The sequence below is a fragment of the Chlamydotis macqueenii genome, chromosome 1, assembly GCF_036417535.1.
Source record: "Chlamydotis macqueenii isolate bChlMac1 chromosome 1, bChlMac1.mat, whole genome shotgun sequence".
Taxonomy (NCBI): Eukaryota; Metazoa; Chordata; class Aves; order Otidiformes; family Otididae; genus Chlamydotis; species Chlamydotis macqueenii.
The window spans coordinates 75,443,314-75,465,465 of record NC_141556.1 but is presented as its reverse complement, the minus strand read 5'-3'; the positions used below and the strand labels follow the sequence as shown (position 1 = coordinate 75,465,465).

The 22,152-nt window shown below is 43.5% G+C and overlaps 1 protein-coding gene across 1 annotated transcript in view; it reads left to right on the top strand.

Moving 5' to 3' along the window:
- Positions 1-22,152, top strand: part of ITPR2 (inositol 1,4,5-trisphosphate receptor type 2) — a 267,039-nt gene that overhangs the window by 232,805 nt on the left and 12,082 nt on the right. The window contains exons 53-55 of the mRNA XM_086756987.1: positions 5,008-5,135; positions 6,501-6,666; positions 7,942-8,102. Coding sequence (XP_086613113.1) covers positions 5,008-5,135; positions 6,501-6,666; positions 7,942-8,102 — 455 coding nt within the window. The remainder of the gene's footprint in view (positions 1-5,007; positions 5,136-6,500; positions 6,667-7,941; positions 8,103-22,152) is intronic.

Sequence of the window (22,152 nt, the reverse complement as noted above, 5' to 3'; positions counted from 1 at the left end):
ACAGCCTCCTTCAGGCCTCCACCTGCTCTGGCGTGGGGTCCTCCACGGGCTGTAGGTGGATCTCTGCCCCTCCGTGGACCTCCATGGGCTGCAGGGGGACAACCTGCTCAGCCATGGTTGTCACCACAGGCTGCAGGGGAATCTTGGCCAGGAGCCACATTACTCCTCCCCCTCCTTCTTCACTGACCTTGGCGTCTGCAGCCATTCCTCACAACAGGCTGGCAGACGCCTCTCAGGATCCTTTTTACATCTTATTCACTTCTCATCTCCTCTCCATTTCTTGCAGCCAGGCCAGGCCTAGTTGGGTCCAGTCGGCTGCCCGGCGGGAGGCCAGAGGGTGAGGCCTGCAAGGCCTACAAGGCTCGCGCCTCCCCCTCTCTGCCCCAGCTCAGCTGCTTCACATCTTCTCCCTCTTTTTTTTTCTGTTTTCCCCTTCTTAAATACGTTATTGCAGAGGCATTATCATGGGACGTTCTGCCACCAATTGGCTCGGCCTTGGCCAGCAGCGGGTCCGCCCTAGGTGGGGACTAAGGGGAGCAACTTCTAGCAGTTTCCTACAGAAGCTACCACCTTAGGCCTCCCCCCTCACTAAACAAAACCAGAACAATCAGCAAGCTTTTGTGTATGCTTTTTATGTGCTTCTAGGCCACAGTTGTAGTGTAGCCGGAAGACGTAGGAGCCCAGATCCAGGATCAAGTTACTATGTCTTGATGAGTTACTGTGGCTCAGCTAAGCACAGGCAGCAGTCCACCTGTGCTTTCTTAGCTTGTGGCAAGTGCAAGGAAATGCAACTCGCTGTTGCAGACCTATTGCTTGCAATAGGTAAGTTGTGTTGCTTTGTGCTTGTGAGAAGTGAAGAGCTTAATGGCTGATTCAGCAGATGAGTCGACCTGGTTTTACTTTGACACCTGTGTTATGAATCTGATCTGTATGTCAGAAGGACCCTGTCAACATTAAATATGCATAGTTAAAATAAAAGATCTGACCAGTGTGTCCTACTGGGGCAGTTACCAGATACCAGTTACCAGATAATGGGTCAGGAAGGAGTTTTTACTAGGTCAAGCTGACATTGCTTTATCCTCTTCTGTAGTATGAGGCTACAGGGTCACTTTGGAATTTTAGTGGCCAAATGCACTGCTGGACAGAGACCTTTGATGGTGGCGCTACTCCATCTCACCTTCACTCTTCCTGTGGCACAGTCTAGTTGTGGTGGTTGGTCTTTCAATCCAGATGTTAAGTTTGGTTTCATGTGTTGTGGCCTCTGCAGCGTGGATGTGTGCACAGTGGATGGTCTACAGGCTTCAAATATTTACTGACACAGTTGGCTGTGGTTGCTAGGGGCTGAAACTGAGGACATAGTGGTCCCTTACTATCCTGTGTTCCAGTATTACACTGTTTCACATGCTTTATTTTTCCACTACTAATTTTTTCATTTTTAGGAACAAAGATTTCAAGGAGATGGCTATAAAAGTAGGCTTTTTCTCCCCAGCTGGTGTGTAAACAAGCCTCATAAACAACATGGGAAGCTGTCTGACTAGATAGAGAAAACAGTCTAAGAGCTATTGGCAAAGCTGCTGTGTTCACAGAGTAATCAATCAGTCAAAAGAGATGCAGTGTGGCTTTTGCCAAGCTCTTTAAACGCTAGAAATCTCACATTTCTTATTGTTTGAATATTGTTTCTTTAAAATTAAACAAGAATGAAACAGGGCTATACAAAACATCTAAAAAACATTGAGAAACAATAAAACTTCAAGAAGTTTTATTTGTCCAGAAACATTGAAAAACCAACATTCAGCAAGAACAGTTTTGCTCATGTTAGCCAGTGAATCACCTGTCAAAAAGTCGCACTGTGCTGACTGTCTTCTCCTGGGACAGATCTCCATTCTGTCAAAAGTGTGAGTGGAATGCAAAGGCCTAAGATTTGGTGGGGTTCGTGTGGTAGTAGCATAAAGAAGTCCACAACTGTCTGTAGGAAACATTAGATGTTCTTAATGGCATCTCAGGTCCAAAGTGGAGACATAAATACATTGCTTTTCAGATCAGATCACTGCTAATCATTTCTTCTGATGAGACTCCACTTCTTCCTTGAGTTTCACTGGTTGAGCGTGTGCTCAGTCATTGCTCGTGCTGGTGAGGGAGTTAACTGGGAGCCAGTCTGCTCTGCTCAGAGAGCATCCCCTGTCTGCAGCCTGCTTCCTCACTGCTGCACTGAGCTGTCAGCATAAAAATGTTATGTCTCATCCTCCTCGGAGTCTCCCACTCTTCACGCCGAAGGGATTTCCGTATCACTTAAGTCTTTGCCTGGTGAAGTGCTTAATCGCTTAAAGGAATTTCACATCCTACAGTACATGGCTCTTTGTGCTCTGTAGCTCATAAAGACCTCTGCTAGAAAGGTGCACAGATATCTGTTTGTAGAAGAGGACATTTTCAAGGACTCATTCTGCTCCCAAGCCTGGTGCTGCTCTGTGCAAGTTCAGCTAAATCCACATGGACGCTCGTGTGTCTCCCCTGCCTGTGCTTGTCTTGGAGATCAGACCCAAAAGCCAGGTAGCTGTAGGGCATGAGATGAGGATTTTTGAAGTAAATCTTCCTGTCATCCCACTTACTGCCCTGTGATTAATGTTATGGGGTGGTCTTAATACTTAACCTGCATTACCTTTGAATTAAAGTTAGTCAGAAGACAGCCTACCTAATGCTGTCTAGCCACTGATGGGCCACTCACCAGGCTGGAGCTAGCTGCAAGTAAAACCCCCTGAACCTCAATTAGTGTCGATATTGGGCCCTTAGCAACAATTCACTCCGCAGATCCACTCTGTTTGGTAGTAGGGGCATAGTCGGTGTTGACAGGGGCAGAGTCTGGGCTGTGAGTGCTGCTGAGCACCCACCAGGGCAAACCAACTGGGGCAGAATACGTGCCAGTAGGGTTACCTGGCTCCCAGATTGAAGGTAGCTCTTGTTGCTCCATGTCTGTGGCTGGAAGTAGAGTAGATATATGGGTGTCTGCACACTCCTCAGAGCCTACATTGCTGCACTGAAAGTTTCTGCCAGCTTTGGGCTATCTGCTGCCTGATTCTCTGACAAAGAGCAACCTGAACTGGCTCTTCCGGGTGCCGTGTGGGATGTTGATTCTCTGAGTTGTAAGATGTGCCGATCAGCTATTGAGTGTCTTGTGTCTCTCTGAAGCATGGGCTTGCTCTGAATTTGCGTCTTGGTGAATGTGGAGAGTTGAAAGTTAGGGTTTCTGGCAGATAACTCTCTCTGGTGACGCAGCTTCCAGTTTGTAGCCCCAGTTTATCCTCACCGTTCACCAGAATCTGACCATTTGCTGTTTCCAGCACCTACCCCTGGTCCTGCGAACAGTGAAAATCTTGTTCTGTAGTTACCTAAATGAAATAGAAGTTGTGGCTTGTATAAAGGTTTTTAACTTATGTTGTGGATGGTCATCTACTGAAGCACAGATATTAGCTCCACAAAAACTGATGGAGTAACATTTGGAAGGAGGAAATAATGACAGGGTACAAAAGCAGAGGAGATGAATTGATATGGCTAAAATCACAGTGCTAGTAAAAAATTTCCAGATGTGACAGAGGAAAAAAAGGTTTTATTGTTTCAATCCTTTCAATTTCAATATCTAAGCATTTTTTTAAAAAATAATCTGGAGTTATTACTGGTAGTCGTGTCTGTAATAACCACACAGTTTAACAGGGAAGTCTATCCTGATGTCTGCTTTTGCTTTTCTTTTTACTCAGAGTTCCTTAAATTAGGAGTTCTTTCTCATTTAATTTGCTCGTGTAGCAAAAGCAGTGGTGGCAAAGGCAGCAGATACCAGCTCTGTTCTGCAAATACCAATCGTGATGCATACACTGCAATTTGGGAACCCATGCTTTAAAATCCAAATTGCGTGTCTGTAATGTGAGTGCTTTCAATCAATTCAATTTATCAAAGTCTGTCTCAGTGCCCCAGATGTGGTGGTTTGGGGTTGTTAAATATGCTGTTTCAGTTAACTATCACAGCAGGATGTTGTTATTTATTAAACTACGTTACAATAAGGGCATGAAGCAAACTGAGTGAGAATGGCCGCCTTCACCGCTTAAGCAAACGTATCCCTAAAGAGGGAGGAAGGCAGGAGAAACGGCGGTCGCAGCCCTGACCCTGCCGTGCAAGCCAGCGGGACACAGGGAACAACTCCACAGGGCTCTTCCAAAGGAGGCTGTTGATGCAGCCGCAGCACGGGGGTGAGTGCGTGGTGGGAGGAATTCTGGCTGGGGCAGACGAAGTGCCCCCGGGGACTGGTGTTCCAGCCCAGCTCCTCTGCACGTTCAAATATCTCCTGCACAATAGTACCCTCTGTGGCTCGGCCAAAACCACGCAGCAGCTCTGCAGCAGAGATAAGAATAGAATCCAAGTTTTCAAGCTGAGATCAGGGAGAGTCTTTCGTTTAATACCTATCAGACCTGCACTTGGGCACTGGTGGAAAGATCATGGACAGATTTACTCACATAAAAGCCAGCCCCTCCTTAATGATCTGAAATGCTAACGTGACTTGGCTTGTACGTGAGTAGGTAGAGGAATGATTTCACAGGAAGACAATCTTTGCGAATGTGCTTCTAATTCTGTGTTTATATTGCTTCTCGTGTGTGTGTGTCAGCTGTGTACTTAAGAGGCCCACTGAAAAAGCAATCGTACTGAAACCAGTGGGAGTACTTGCAAGGAAAAGGGTACTCCTGTGAACAGAGATGGCAGCTCTGGGTCATTAACAGAGTTACTGGTGGGAGAGCTGCTTGGGATTTTCTCTGTCTCTCTTCAGGCTAAGTAAGCCTGATGTGCCTAAGTACGTCACCAGCAGCGATGTGCAAACGGATAGGGATGATCAGTGAAATTTTAGCTGAAGAATATGAAAGGCAGGTGTGTATTGCAGTTACTTTCTCTAATACAGAGTTGTGTCTTTGTTTGATGAGCAATCGTTTGATGCTGTGGTTGCTAAAGCTGCTGCTCTCCCATTTGCAGGTGAAGAGGAGGAGGATGGAATAGAAAGGACCTGTGACACCCTCCTCATGTGCATTGTGACCGTATTAAACCAAGGCCTGCGAAATGGTGGGGGTGTGGGAGACGTGCTCAGAAAGCCTTCCAAAGATGTAAGTGCTTTGGCTGAGGAAATGCGTTACTCCCTGTGCATCTCGTGAATGCCAAAGTCAGATTTTGGAGGTTATAGACAATATTTGTATGTAGTCTGCTCTAATGTCACACAGTTGATTTATCCATGTAATTTTTGCATCCCAGATGGAATATTTAATGGGAAAAGCTAAGCTTGGTGTGATGGTGATACTTGAAGAAAGGAACTCTGGGTAGTAGTTTACCCCTTCTGGAAAACCAGAGGGTATTGTAACCTTCCAAGCATTGCTAAGAAGTGTTGCTGGATTGGATCACTCCTCTATTACACTGGGAATTATAAATGAAAATTTTTGAAAGGGGTTGATTGATGAAGGATTTACATGAATGTTTACATCCCCATGAAGTCTGTAAACACTTAAAGACTTTGAAAATGACCCTTGCCACTTAGCAGTTATTTAATGCTAACAACATTCGAGCACTTCAGAAAGGGTAGCACTGTCATCCCAATGACTGTGTGGAAAACAGAAAATCAGTAACTTCCGATTCAGTATCATGGTGAAGAAAAGGACTTGGATTTTATGTTCCTCCTCCTTGCACTGACTGTTGTCTCCTGTTTGCCGCAGAACAACTTTGTTATTTTCAGAGGTGTCAATGGGAGCCCAGAACAGCCTTTGCAAGACAGAAAGTAGTAATGATGTGAAAACACGATTGTGATGAAATAAGCAGTATCAGCACTTCATGTGTGTGTGCACATGCATATTGTGTTCCCAAAGGATGCAAGCTTGGTCAGGTCACTCTGAGCCTGCTTGCAGCCATATGTGACTGCTGTAGCAGGGTGCTAAAACCATTAATGTGCCCTGCTTGGGCACAGAGTGTAGTAGTCTGGCCTTGGCATTGCGCAGGCATGCTCCCCTGGTTTCCAGTTGTTTGGTGTGCAGACTTGGCATTGGTCTGGAATATTCCACAAAGACATACCGTAAGCGCATCCCTGTATGCCATGAGGTAGTATTAAGGCCTATCATTTGTTCTCAGTGAGTACTAGAAACTGCATCTCCCTGTTTCCCTGCTGGCAAGGTGATTGCCTTCAATCGAGCACTATGCTAATGCACCTACACTGCATCCGGTACACATGCCAGTATCTTCTTTGTGCTATGTGAAACAACGTGCAGGACAACAGGAGTCCCAAAGCGATAAGAGTGCCTGAAGCCAAATCTTCTTTCCTTAGTCACGTAGGTAGTCCCTCTCTATTTATGTGAGTAAGGCTAGCAGAATTTGGTATATGAAAAGAAAAGGAAGATGCATAGCTTTGCTTGAGCTAATGTGAAAATGTTTAATATTTCAGAGGTGTTCTATTTTTATATCTTATTGCAACCTTATTATTGTTTCAGGAGCCTTTGTTTGCTGCGCGAGTTGTTTATGATCTTCTGTTTTACTTCATTGTCATAATTATTGTTCTGAACCTAATCTTTGGAGTCATCATTGATACATTTGCTGATCTCAGGAGTGAAAAGCAGAAAAAGGAGGAAATACTAAAGACAACCTGTTTCATCTGTGGTAGGTGTAACTGACCTATTGAGATGTTGGATGGGTAAAGAAGTAAAATGATCTATTCCTCAATAAATAACACATGAACCTAAGGGGTGGATATCTTCTACAAGGAAAATCTGTTAAAATGTCAGAGTTTGGTTCCAAATTTATTCTCTCTCTGTAGGAAAAAGATTTGGTTTAGGAGTCAAAAGCTAGCTTTGCTACGAGGTGGCGTCAGTCTCCACCCAGGATCTGAGGGAGAAGAGCCGTGTCTCACACTGGCATCACCAGCACTAATGGAGGTGGTGCAGCTGCTGACTTTATTTCACAAAGCGAGATGCAGACGAAAGTACAGCTTGCTATTTCACAGCACAGTGCATTCCAGAAGGATAACAACAGCAAAATCTGCCTGTTTCAGAAGGTGATATGAAACAGAGAATAAAAGTATTAAATTAAAATCATCCCCACAGAACCCATGGATAAATCGCACTTATTTTGAGGTGCAGTCACGAAGGGGGGCAGACCTTCACTCCCCTAGGGGACTTTAGAAATACCTTCTTTTTGTAGGCTGTGTGTTGTTTCCATGGTTGTACTGACAGGGATGAATGTTGTGCAGAGCACAACAGCTTTAGTGTCTGTGGAAGGCTCCACAAGAGATCCAGGGAGGAAAGCTGCAACGCGGAGGCAAACATTTGTGAATCCTGTCCTTCCTCACTGTGGTATTCTTCTTCAGAGATTTGACCCATTACAGGAAAAAAAAATTAAAATTTCTTGTGACTACAGCTCTGTAAAGACTATGTGACTACAAAGCTGCAGAGACTCACCCTCACTGCTCAGTTTAAGTGCACAAACAATCCCACCGCCGCTTAAGTGGGACTGTTCACATGCTTGGTGCTAAACATGGGCATAAATCTTTGCGAGATCAGGACCCAGATTACCCGCTGTGTGCTTACCAGTATACATTTAGAAAGAATCAGAGCCAATACTTTTAAAGCACTTTATAGCCCTCAGCATGGAAGGCACTGTAAAACTGTAACATATTTATTATATTGTTATTGTTATTAAGAGGAAATATCACAAAAGAGAATAAATGCTGCGCTGAAAGAATTCTGTCAGGAATGCCTTCTGGCCTGGCACTTCTTGCTGGCAGTTACTGTATGTGGTTATAGTATTTAAATTAAGATCCTTCAAATTTATGATCCTTTAAATTAAGTTACGTTCCTTTCTCTAACATATTTAACAGATTTGGGTATTTTTATGTTGAAGTTTATTTTTTTGCATTACGTTCATGTCTTTTTGCAGGACTGGAAAGAGACAAATTTGATAACAAGACCGTTTCATTTGAAGAGCATATAAAGTCAGAACACAACATGTGGCATTATTTGTACTTTATAGTTCTCGTCAAAGTTAAAGATCCAACTGAATACACTGGCCCAGAGAGCTACGTGGCGCAAATGATTGTGGTAAGTCAATTTCAGCATGTGCTTTATGCAACTGAGAGATGCTCCTTGCAGCTAGAGCAGAGAATATCTTTCTTTTTCCCTTCTCTCTGAACAATAGGAGGCATTGATCTGTATTTTTAAAGATCTTTTAACCTGTCTTAGGCAGTCAGCAACAAAGTCCCATCTTAAACATAATGAAAAAGATGAAGGCACAGGCCACAGTCTCCGGTTTGGCATTTGTGCTCTCATGCTCTGTGGGTTCTGCTGCCTCATTAGCCAAACCAGGGGTAGAAGAGCGTGCATCATAACATCTGCTGCTGCTTCGGCTTTGTCCAGTATCTCTGGGCTGCTGTCCAGAAAAATAACATCTCCTGCTGAACAGTGAAATGCAGGGTCAGTGTTGAGGGTTAGTGCTTTTCTGCTATGACTGCTCTGAACAAGCTATTGAAAAGACCAAGAAGAGCTGCTGCAGGGATTTGAAGAGCTACAGAAACTGCCTCATGAAGCAGCGAGAGTATGACTTGGATTCAGAGAGAGAAATTTGATGACACTGGAGCAGAGAGATGTTCGATTGCATTTAATTTCCAGCCTGCTACCAAAGAGGGCTCGTTCTGGTGAGGGAGAGGGGTGGCTGCCTGGCTTCGGGCTTCATTTTTGAGGAATTCTTCCTACCTGCTGGGATAATGCGCATCAGGCTTTGCTGTTTATGCATTTCTGGAGCCACGTTTCTTATTGAGAGTATCTGCTCTGTTGTCCCTCATCGGACCTTTGATTATATATACCACCCAACTTCACTAGGGTGCCTTTTTAGTCCTCCGGTTAGCCAAGGGGAAGATTGTTCTTTAACTTCAGCTGTCTTCAGGTCAGGCACTGGGTTTAAATCGATTCCCAGCTCCCTGCCTTGTCAATGCAGAAAGCTGGGTTATTCATCCTGCCTTAAGACAGATGTCTAGGACAGCTGGGGTAACTCACCCTGGCATCACCTTTCTCACTCCATTGAGAGCCTACATGATTAGTTTAGACAAGATGTCTAATTGGGAGCTGGCTAAAGTCAGAGGAGATGACTCCAAGCACAGGCTTACACAGAGCTTACCTTGAAGAACTTGTGTTTAGACAAGAGTGCATGCTTGAATGGTGCGATAAAATTGAGGTTTTTTAAGTGCTATTACTACTACATGGGAAGGTGGTGTGGCAGGTGATGGGAATTCAGTTCTCAGGTATGGAGGAACAGCCTGTATCCATGGAAGTTTTGAACCGTCAGTCCCGTTGCCCAGCTCAGGGCATTTATAATGTTAGGCAGTAATGGATCTACACTTCTGCAGTTTGTTGGGAGAGACAGAAAAACTAGAACAGAAGCTTGTGTCCTCTGTTCCATTACAACAAATTATTCATAGTAGCAAGTTGTCCTCTTACACACGAAAGTATTTTAGCTTATTTCAGAAACGCACTTTAATCCATGGAATCAATAAAGTCTCTAGGCTGTAGGGCTTGTCTCATGTGTCTATTCCTTCTCTACTTCTCTTCCTCTCCCTGCAATGTTTGTACGATTTTAAACTTTGCAAGTATATATGTTAAGTATTAATGTTTAATTCCAAGAGATGCATTAATATTCATAGTAAGGGTATTCTTCCTGTGGCAGCAGTGGTTTGACTTTTCTGATGTAATTCACTAATGCATTTTACGTTTGCATTAACAGTGGGAGCTGCTATTTGGATATCTAAAATATTAACAGAAAAGCACCAAAACATATGTGACCTCAAGCACTGAACTGATTTCTCAGAGCCCCTGTTCCTCTGTGTGAGAATGCTGGTGGTTTAAGTGGTTAGTAGAAGATTTTGGGATTATGAAGCCCTCTGTTGGAGGGCTTGTTTTTCCTATGGGTATATGTAGTTGATGGTTGTTCTGGATGCTGGGAGAGGTACATATGGACCTAGAAGTGTAAAGCTTACATGGAATGGAAGAGGGAATGGAGGAGTGAGGGGAAAAGAGAAACAAATACTTGAACAAACTACGAGTGGTTGGTGTGGAATCAGTAATTGTATCTTTGTGTAGTTTACATTTACCAGTACAAAATCTAGGGAAGGTGCGCTGCAGAAATAGTAGTGCTGCGTAGCAATTGGAACTGCTTAAGTGAACAAAAAAAGGACTCTCTCTCAGAGACAGAGAGATTACTGTATACCACATGGTACAAGGAGTATTAGGAAATGAAATAATCTGACTAGAAGAGTGGAGCATTCTGAAAGTATGATATTCAACTGGAAGAAGAGATTTAGAGATACAGCTTTGCTTATGACCAAAAGAAGAGTCAAAAGGAAAACACTCAGAGGTAGTTTTGCAGCTGTCAGTCACATGAGTTGATGTAGTATATGTGTTTGGTGTGCTTCAAACACAGCATGATAGTAACGAAATTACATGACAACCATGTGAGATGTACCACATTCCATGCAGAAGTTAAGCCTGAGGTATGGTTTTTGTCCTGAAGACAGAGAGAGAAGCTGTTTCAGACTTTGTGACGGACTGAAAAGTGAGCAACTATTCTTGTGATGCTGGGAGAGATGACCAAGTCCCTGGTAAGAGACCAAGTTCTGGTTAGGATCTCGCATGAGAGAGGCAGACTTCAAATTAACCTTTCACAAGGGAAGTGGGACTGGCCAGTGGAACTGACTCATCGCTGAATGAGGCTCACTGGGAGTGTATGGAAATGCGACAAATATTTATAAAAATAGAGTGGTTGGAAGAACACGGCAGTCTCAGGACCTGAAGGGGACAAGGTGGAATGAGATTTTATTTTTCAGGCGATACAGAGTATGGCTGAAAAACCTCCGTGAATCATACTCCTGGAAAAGCTCTCTTAGCTTTACTAGTTTTTATTATGATTAGGTATGTCTTTTTTGGCTGCTTCTGTAGCTTTAATGGATCAAACCTAAATTCTGTGTTTTCAAAGCCAGATTACTTAGAGAGAATTTCTACCCAAATTCAATCTTCAAGGCTCAGGTGCATCCTTAAATACACATAGGTCAACATTTTGCTGCAGTAACTTCTTTAATAGAAAGTAGAGTTTAGCTCAGCGAGTATCGTCCTCACCATCCCTACAACTGTAGTTAGGAACCAATTACTATTTGTCCTTGTCTACTACTGGCTTGCAAAGTATTGCAAAAAGTAACATTGGAGCGGTTATCACTATTAACTAGGCACCAGGGAAAACTTCTGCAATTTCTGATAGTCTCATTTCTCCATTGCCCAGACCCATCGGGACCCAAATATATGACTGTACTATGGCTCTCCGTCTTCTTTGTGTATCATTTGTCCAGCAAACAGTGAAGCACCTGGTTTGAAGGCTTGCTGATAGCACAACTGAAAAAAAAAAAAACAACCAGCAATACTATGAGTTTCTTGTTTTGGAATGTTATTTGAAAGGGTGGATGCTGAAAAGCATGGGAATTATTTACATATCTAACTTCACTTTCCAGGTTTTCCAGTTCATGAGGAGGAAAGAAATTTGTAGGTGATGTTGTACGCACCCCTCACTCAAAGGCAGTATTTTTGCAGGTTTCCAAGTTCACTTGTATTTCTGTTCCAGGGGTGGCTTATTTCAAGGCATTCCCACTATCTTGCGTGTCTCTGGCCTCAAAAGACCTTGGGGCAGAGGACTTTATCTTTTCAAAAAAAGGACTTTTTTTTGCTTTCTTCCTCTGGACTGTGGATATCAGCTGCAAACTCTTAATGTTCCCCCTGATTTTGATTTTCCCAGCAGCTCTGTATTTGCTTCAGTGCTTAAAATACTGCTCTGAGTAGTGACAGAAGTAATCAGTAGCTATCCAGCTTTCGTAAAGCAAGGTTGTTTTTTTTTCTTTTTAGAAAAAAAGCATCAAGCATGAAATGTATTGTAGAACAACACACAGTTTATACACCTCTAGCTTTTCAGACAGTTACTTTATGGTGATGTTGGTGGGAATAAAGCCCTTCAGATCTTCCAGTGATGCCCATTCTTCTTGCACACTATCTTATATCAGTTATCAGGTGCAATATTAATGAATATTAAATCAGGGCAGAAGGTTTTATTATTTGTTTGTTATCCAGGCCTGTTTTAGTCAGACAAGTATTATACAGTATCCAAAAAGACTTTGAAAAGCTGGCTACATGCCTTGCATTTCCACTGAGAACCTGCATGAATGATTCCCCTATTGAATTTTCATTCCTGCAGAAAAAAAAAAAATTCTTATCTGACCAGAAATACCATCCCTGGCAAACCCAGAGAGACGCACATGACTTGTATTACATTGATACAGCAATCTTGGAATGTTCTTTGTGTCCATTTGTCAGAGACAGTTTAATGCAATAACTGGAACAGTGAAAGTTAATGTCCAAATTTTTAGACTTCTCTTTTCAGAGGTGCAGTTTGTACATGCAGATTTCACCAAAGCTTTGGTCACTGCAAATAGGTAAATGGAGGCAAAAAATATAGATGATTAGTCACTGATTTTTTTTTGCAGCAAAACAGGGAGATAGGAATTAGCCTATGATTTGTGCCTCCATTCATTTGCAAAAATAAAAGGCTATTGGCATAGTAATTACGTTAATTATTTTGCCCATTGGACGAATGACGTACTCTAGCAAGCGAAGCCCTGAAAGTTTTATTCTCGCGTGCCCTGTCCACCGTTCTTAGCAAGTTTCATAATGGATTTTATCAGCATTAGTGCTACCTGTCATAACTACATAATTACAGCACCTAATTATATTATTACTTATTTACTCTAATTATGTAATTGGATGTAATTAGTGCAATTACATAACTCCTCAATCAGCTGAAAACTGCTCTAAAACCAGCCTGTGTTCATAAGAGTAAAGGATACTGCCGTGTGTTAGACCATCTCCCTAAAGCTAGGCAGTGTTTGGTAGGAAATTAAAGGTTCTGTCCTCCTGCCATCGCGGCTGTTGGGGCCTTGAACCTTCTATATCATGGTAGTATCATAAAAGTATTCCAGTACACCTTGTTTCACCTGTAAATGTATCCTCCCTGAATGCCAAATTCTTAATCTTGAGTGTCTCTCCAGGCTGCTCAGGATCCCCACGCTTCCACTGAAAACAAAAGCAAAATTCCCATCAACATTATAAGGATGAGCTAGATGACACAGGTTGAGTAGCACCAGCCTGAAATTCTGAACAGTGATTTTCTTTACTTATGCCATTCTTTTAAAGGCACTTTTCTGTTGCAGCAATGGCCTGTCATGGGTAATGTGACAAAATATTTTAACTAGTTCATTTTAAACATTCCAGAGTTTCTTTTTGAAGGTGTCAGCTTTTTTTTTCTTTTTTTCTTTTTTTTTTTTTTTAATTATTAAATAAGTATTTGGCAAGATGCCTTGACCATTACCATGTCATGAGGGAAAATGCATTCCCTATTTAAAAAAAAAAAGTTTTGTTTTTTTTTTTTTTAAAAAATGCTGATATTTGAAAATTTATCTGAATTTAGTGCTCCCTTGAGCCAGTGCTGTGGTCTGTCTTCTTCATACCTCCAGCCTCATGTTTTTGCCTTCTTTTTCTATTAGATACCCAGAAGTGAGTACTAAATTCAAAAGCAATGTTGGGAATAATGCCGAATGAGCCATTGAGAAGCCTCACAATAGTTGTCATTCTGCCCACACCGTGTGCTGGGCAGCACAGGCCATTTTCCATCGGCATCCTTCCCTCTCCTGCCTCGCTGCTCTGCGTTTTGCCATTCTCCCACCTCAGGAGCAGAGGTGTGATGTGAGCCATGGTGGCATGTAGCTGCTCTCTGGGTTCAGGTCTCAGCAGCGATGGTGTGAAGTCCTGGCCAGAGCCTGCATGAGGCTGTGGTGCCCCCAGCATAGCAGCAGGAACAGGGAACAAGCTCCCTCCTGGAGCCAGAGTTGCTTGTGTATAGTCCCTGGCACACCAGTGTGTGGCCTGCAAAGGGATTTTTTTTCATTTTAGCCAACATCAGCAGAAGTAGCTGACTATCAAAACAGCAAAAGCGTGAGCCACGTGGAGTCTGCAGAGCCCAACAGCTGTGGGTCAAGAGTCTGGCTGCCCATCCTTTCACACCGTGGGGCAGTGAGAGTTTTTCCCAGGGTTAGTTAGTGAACGTAAAGTCATTTCACTGATGCCAAATCCTGGTGCGCACACCCAGCCTGACGTCCAGCGTATTCAGTGGCCATCCTCGAGCAAACCACAGGGAACCCCGGCTCTAGAGGAGGCAGGTCCAAAGGAAATACAGAGAGGTGAGGTGAAGGTGGTGAAAAAGTGCCATAAGGAAAGGGGAAGAGCATGCTGACAGCAGGCCCACAAGGAGGAGTGGGGTTTGTAGAACAAGCTGTTCTTTACTGCTGTCGATTTTTGAAAAGAATGTAATAAAATAATATGTACTAAGAGGGCTGTTGATCTGAGCTCTTAAAATATAACTTCTCTGGAGACATCCAGGATGTTTCTATTCTGTTCTCTGTCGTCTTTTTGAATTTTGGAGGCAAAAGTTTTCCCTGCTAATTTTTATCTCTAGTCTGTAGATATTCTTATTACATCAGAGGATCGCTAAACACTGTATGGGTAGTGAGAATGACCTAAACCAGAGAAACATTAATCCAAGATAAGATGAATGCTGTAGAAGGGACACTTGGGTTGTCAGGAAGACACTCCGGGTGTTTTTCACATGCACTCTGGTGATTCATCCTAGACAATTTAAGAAGTCTCCTCCTCCCCCAGATGTCCACCATACCCCTCTGTTGCAATTAACCACAACAATAGCAGAGGGGGCAGGACGAGCGATGTGTTTGTTCACTCCTGAGCTTCTGCAGTTTGCAGCCTAGAGTACTAATGTGAAAATTGATGGCCATTGAAGTCACGCCAGCCTGAACCACGCTGGTTGAGGAGAGGACACAGTACCGATTCTGCTGCCTCCTGGTAGGTAGGATGGTATCAGCAGGGAGAAAGGGCACACAGCTGATAGGGGTGACCCCTTCAGCTGCTACAGCTAAATCTGCCAGGGATGGTGAACTGTGGTTCTTAAACTGGCTCACTATAAATAAACTATATTTTTAAGGCTTCTTCATTATCATAAATTCTAGTTCAACATGAAGTTTCTGATCTGGCAGCTCACAGACTTGAAAACGCTTACAGGACTTGTGCACACAAACGCTCTGCTGGAGTGGGGCATGGAGTTTGTAACTTTTGGAAAGCTAATAATGCTCCCATTGTTAGGACTGATTTATTTTACTTCTTAGAACTGGCCTTCCTCCAAAAAATAGCAGATGTTATCAAAGCAAAACTTGCAAGGATGAGATGTATGTACATATCATTAAGCAATGCAAGTTTTTCCTAATTACTTTTAAAAGACTGATATGATGCATGTCACATTATGAGTAATTACTTACCATGGCAGTAATACCAAGAGCACAAAAGCCGGCTGCTAAATAAGATCTGAGGTCTCTCTGACAGGCTAATTTCCTAGGAAATACAATGTCGATTTTGTCTGCAGTTGGGTTTTCATAAAATAAGCAATTAAAGAAATATGCCTAAATAGATAAGTTACTGCTCTCATTTTTTGTTGTACGCTGAATAGAAGAACGAGTGAGAATGCCCCTTTCTGTGTCCTTCCACACGGACACAGGCCCTCTGGGGAGTTCAGGGCTTCAGTTTAGGTGCACCAGGTCCGAGAGAAAGTCCTTTTCCTGCATCGAGGCCTACCTCAAATTCACAGAGGATCTCGGAGCTCTCAAGTGTGGATACAGAGTGACTAAAATAGAGCTGGAATTGTGCTTCGCACAGGTTCAACCACTGCTTGAGTGTATGAGGAAAGGGCCCTCTCTCCTCATACCCAAGTGTTATCCACTTTTACGTTTACAGAATATATTGAGGTGCTGTTGGTTTTGCTGCTGCTAGGTATTGAATTCTTTTTCTGTTGTTGCTTTTCTTGTTGTTCAAAAATAATATTCATTTCTGTAGGTAGTCCATGGCTTTTTTTGCTTCTCTGTACAATTTTACCTCTACATTATTATCTTATAGAAGTACTGAACACCTTCCTTTCCGCTTCATGAAACAAGCAATTACAGTACCGTGCCTAATTAGCTGATTTCCTATTCATTTGTGTGTTTTTCAAAGCATGAAAAGTTAGCATCACGTGGGGACTTTGCATCTTTGCACAAAGCTCCTTTTCTACAAGAGAGCTGAGCATCTTCTTTTCTACTTCAGGGGCCCTACATCTTCCAGAGATGGGCTCTTTGGTCCACCATAAATAATTGAGTTGGCCTGCTTGGCTAGGTGATGTGTGAGGTAGGGGTAAATAAAGGGAAAGGTGGGCTTCATTTGGTACCTAATTGTAAAAGCTTGAGGTTTTAGCGGTTTTCAGTTTATATACATTCTTTCCAGAGAGGCAAAATTAATTATCCTCTTGCCGCTTAAATGGGAAACCACGGATCTGATCCTGCCTTCTTAGAAACGCTGCCATTAGCTGGAGCAGGAGAGAGATTGATTTCAACGGCAGGTGCTGCAGCACGGGCAGATTCGCTGTCTGTACTGGGGGTGTGGTGATAACCTTCATCCCCCGGCAGACTTGGTGAGGGAATCGCTGTGCCATTGTGCGGTGCCCTTGTCCCTGCTGCTTCCGTACTCAGCCTCTCACATCCTTGTTAACGCCTAAAGGGACAAGTCCCAGCACCAATACAACCCTGTCTTTTTTCCTCTTTCCTTTGAAATCACTTCTGAATAAAAAGCTGTAAAGTTAGAGAGTAGAGCCTAACACTCCCCAAAAGTATATTCTTTGATATAGGGGTTTTTTTTCCCCCCAAGGTCTTGAATCAGTGGTTTGATACTACTCAGCACTCCTCTTTTTGAGCTCTCTGGTTTTGTGGCTCAGTTGTAATCTTAGCTTGATTTCCTCTGTGTTTGAAAGATTTGGCCACCTGTCTGTTGACCAGTATTTAGGGTTCGAAAAATAATTTTGCTATAAAGATGGGTTCTGCCTTGATAATACGGTGTAGTCAGAGCCTCTTTGTCCTTCTTCTAACTTCAATTAACTCAATTTGCAAATTAAAATAAATGAACAGAACTGGCTTCCTGTTTGTTTCTTTGCCGCTGGCCTTAAAAACTCGAGGAGGGGTCTGGACATGAGGCTGTGTTCCTTGAAATTTGCCTATCCCCACGAACACGGAGTGGAGGTGTTCCAGCTGGAGCGCCCTCAAGCCGAGCAGTGCTGCTGGCAGGACACGGGCTGCGGTTCCCCGCTGGAATCCACTCCCGCCTTGACCTGCCAGAGACTGGAGCTGTTAACTTTCCAGGCAGTTTCCAAAAGCCATCTTTTTTTCCCCTTTGTTAGAGAAGCATGTGGCCTGAAATGGATCTGTGTGTGGGCAGACCTTTATTCTGTGCTTTCAAATGATGGAAAGGCTGTCCAAGGCACTGGATAGGCACCTACTGTTGTACTTAAAATCCTGGCAGTAGCAGAGCCTTGATTCTCCTGGGACTGGCTGTGCATGGCTTTGCCGAATGAAAACTGGACCTTAACTGGAGTCACAGATTGTGATAAGAAATTCGACCGCAGAGGAGCAATGTGATGAGCAGATCCCAAAGTCCGTAAACTGAATTCATTGCATTTCACACTGTGGGAGAAGCAGCAAACACAGAGTGCTTTAATGCTGCTTGAAAATGTTCTTGCAACATTTGAAAACGATTCTTGTTCTTTGTATTACAAAACTTCTGGCTTATTGAACGGAAAAGAGACTCCAAAATTGTCCACAGCCAACGCAGGTAACTGCAGATGCTGAGGAAAGGAAGAACTACGGGTCTGCCCAAAGACGTTAGGGCGAGTATTACAAGAACAGGGAGATGAGTCCAAGATTGTTGCCCTACTAGGAGCACCATTTAAAAGTAAATAAGCGTAAGTTTGGACTCAAAACACAGGGCTGAGATTCTGCAAGAAGTAAAACAGGGAAAGGCTACAAAAAATGTAGTTCTGCTTCTGAGTTCTCATGGTTCAGAGACAGCAAGATTTGGGGGAGTTAGGTGCAACATTAGTGTGAGCTTGTTTTACGAGGTGTTATGATGAGGTTACTTGTTTTCTATATCTGTCATGGGAAGAAAAATCCACTGGCCTGAATTACTCTGCATGGCTAAGTTTCCGGATTTGTATAGTTTTGGTCTCATAGTGCCATTTATCTTTTGGGATCAGCTTTATGAGATTTGTGTCAGGTTTTTCTATTTGGTTGCATGGCTAGTTCACAGAATCTTCTCTCTTTGTAGTGTGGTGGATGTGCGTACGATAAAAAGCTAAGATTGCATCATCTTTAATAAAAGAGAAGATATATAGCCTAAAGATATCAGATTAGTTGTAGAGAAAGAAATCAATCAGGTTGACAAATTGTATCTGTGGGACAAAGTGCGAAATGTTTGTTTCATACAGTATTTATTGAACAAATTTGTTGAGAAGATGCTCAAAAATGCTCTATAGGAAAAAAAAATGGGAACCATTTTGTTCAATTTAAATGACATTGATGTATTTTTTACATCATGAAATCTTGCAATATTACCAGCAACAATCCCTGATAAAGTACTTTACACAATTGCCTCACAGGGCATTTTGAGATAAAAGTATATATCGGAGATTGTAAATTGGCTGCATCCAATTTACGTATAATGGAAGCCACTACACCCATCCTATGAAATTCAATAGATCAGGAACCACATTACACTTCTGTGAGTTTGGGGCAGTAGGAGCTTTAAAGAGTTTCCAAAACAAACAGGCAACTTTAAATCATATTTAGTGAACCCTGTGTGTTTTATACACATGTGATTAAAATGTTTTGTCTCTGTTTTTCATTTTGCTGGGTGCTGCTGAAGGAAAATTGTAACTCCGGGTTTGTGAAACCGATCATCCGCTTGTTCTCAAGAGAAAATGCATTTTAATTGAACAGAGCAAACCATATTTAAATGCTGGGCTGAAAAAAACAAAGAGAAAGAAAAAGCAGATCTGTACAAAGGATCTATTTCAATATTTTCCTAGCTGTGTAAGCACGAGAGCTAAGTGAAAATGTAGTATAGTCGGAAAAATCACAAAGTACCATGGTGGTTTTTTCTTTATTGATCTAAGCTTGTGGCCTCTGAAAACAGCGCACAGTAGATGCGAACCTGAACAAATAGACGTTTCACCTCGAGGGCCTGGTTTTGCTCATTTCCACCTATTTCCCAAAGGGAATAAAAGTGCTCCCTGCTTCTCAGTAGGCAGGTGGCACCCTGTGGGATCCGCCTCTCATCCCGCCGCAGCCAGACCTGCCAAGGGGCCTCTCCTTGGCTGTCGTGTCTGCGCGGGCAAGGAGTTGTGCTCGCCCTGCAGAGGAATGTACAAAATCCACGGGCAAGCGTTTGAACAGAGCAAGCGGTTTGAGAGCAGGTTGGTAGTGTTCAGGCCCATAAGGCTGAAAGGTGGCCGTTGCTCGGCGCTGTTTTGTCAAGAGGTGCCTCAAAGAGAAGCCTAGATCTTTTTCCTCTCCTCTGACTGATACTAGAGTATGTGCATTTATGCATGTGTATGGTATATGCGTTGCTTAAAAAAGCAGTATGGCCCATTGGTGATAGGTAGTAGTTCTTAATAATTTTAAAATAAAATGTTGTTCTTTAAATTGTCCTTTCATACTGCACCGTGTGCAAAATACATCAGAGTCAAAACAGGCCCAAAGCAGGAACATTCACATCAGGATTCAAAATACCTCTACTCTGGCTGTATCCTAAACCAGAACAATCACGCTGCAATCAGCAAAGCTCTGCCTGTGTAAAGCTGAGAACAAGGTCAAGTCCTGAGCCTCTGAAAAACGAGTCTCCAGCTGAGTCTTTGTATTTCCCAAAGATTCTGTTACACCAAATTGAAGCTAAAGCTGGGAAATGGACAGTACTTGCAAAATACAAGGTGACAGGGCCAGAGAATTAAAGCTAAATGTGAAAAAAAAAAACCCATACGTTTCAACAAGTACGCGCCTGAATCCTGTGCTACAAAAGATTTGAAGCAGAGGTCGTGGTTTGGTGTTTAACCATGGAGTCAGACCCTGATCCACTCGATCAAACCAGTACTTACATTGACAAAAACGAGTCAAAATTTGTGATGTCCTTACCAGCTGAATGGTAAGTATGTCTCCGAGGAGCAGACATCATCTCTGACCCCAGCAGCGGCACGGTACTGTAGGGTATGTTTACATTGCAGTGGGATTCGTGCCGTTGGCTTTTGTCTGGAGTTGAGTATCTGGAGTGCGTGCCTGCTAGCGTGTTTTGCAGAAGAAAATCAATATTAAAAGAAGAACAGGAGAAGGGGGGCTTCAGCGTGCTAGTGCAAGCAGCGTGGTAGCGCGCGGGTAGGAATGGCAAGGGGCTGGAGCGGCATCGTAATTCTGTTCACTTCAGAAGCGGTCAACAGGCAGCAGACACACCATTGCCATTCAGCTAGGCGTGAACCAGTCCAGCAAACGAATGGTGAAATTGCTGAAATGATGTTGGGAGCAGTGGGAGAAGGAGAGGGAGAAAGAAGTTGGACCCGGAGGCTTTTTGGTGGCGGTGGTGGGGCTGCGTGAGCTGCTCAGCCCCTCTCCTGTGACAGGGCTGCCCTATGCGGTGCGGCACTGAGAGGGGGACCGCTGTCGGCGCCGAGGCAGCCAGGCCTGTGGGATTCAATAGCGGCACCACAATGAGCTGTGAGGGAAGAGACAGAGAGCTGCCAGGTGCCTCTGCGCAGAGGCTGCCATCGCATTACGCTGTGCTTCCCCCACCGAGACAGCTGGAACTAAACCAGAGCCTCCCATGCTGCCATTAAAAGGTTCTTTTTTTAAGGACATGTGCACTTAATGTCAGAATATTGAAACCATACCCACGTGAATAAAATTACTAAGCCAGTGATTCATTGCTGTTTCAAACCTCTATCTAGCCACAGTAAATTTCTGCTCAGTAGTGACAGTCTGTGTCCACATGCGGACTATGATTTACAGTTCTGCATTTTGTATCAACAACATCTGTTTAACAAAAGAAAAAAAAATAAGCCAAGAACATTTATTTTCTAATCTCTATACCAGATGTTGTTTCGTTATGCACAAGATCCAGGGATTATATCAGAAATAATTTAATTATTTTAAATGAATAATCTGAAGTGTTTTTCCTAGAGTGTGTCCCGTAACCACTAACAACATAAAAACATGGGAATGTGGAAAAATAAACTCATATTTTGCACAAATCTATAATTGTATCTAGCTTCAGATGGTAGTGTTGGGATTCTTGAAGATTTGCAGAGGAGAATATCAATTCTCAGGGCTACGATAGAGATAAGGTGGCAGAGAGCGATTGAAACGGCAGAAGAAATCAACAGTTGAGAAATGAACGTGTGCCGCCGGGAAGGGAAGACACGGGAAGCAGACGTGGCTTCAGGGAGAGCGGTGCTGGGGTGGGATCCAAGCTCAGGCCCTCCAAGCGCGCAGAAGTTGCACCGTGCTCTTGTGAGTCCGTGGCTGGCTGTGGTCCCCGGGCAGCTGCAGGTCCCCTGCGTTCCCACCTGGAGGGCAGCTGGAAGGCAGAGTCTCTGGACTGGTGACAAAGCTGCTTAGTTCGGTTTCTGTTTCCCACCTCCGAGGGTAAAGCTGCTGCGGGTTGCAGCAGGATGGCTGCCCTCGGCGTGCTGGCTGCGCTCCCGGTGATGCAGCCCAGGACGTGGTCGGCCTTTTTCACTGTAAGGGCGCGCTGCTGACTCATGGGCTTACCGTTTGCCTACGGGTTTGCCCACAGCAGTGGTGTGAGATCACATTCGAACTTATGGTCTTGACTGAAAAAAATTATTTTCATGATCGCTTCCGTCTCTTGAAGGTAAACGCCAAGTCCCTTAGGTGTGTTTGGTAAGCAGAAATTTGAGGGTGCTTGTTCTTGGAAAAGCAGGGTCCTTTACAGAGTTTCAGGCTGAGTGTGGAAACTGTTACATACAGCATCAGAGAAAAATCTTCGCGATTTGAGGTTTATTATCGTTCCTCAGCATAATTTTTGCGGGGATATCACAAGCAGGAATGCTGATACTGAAACACAGAGACATTTATAACTG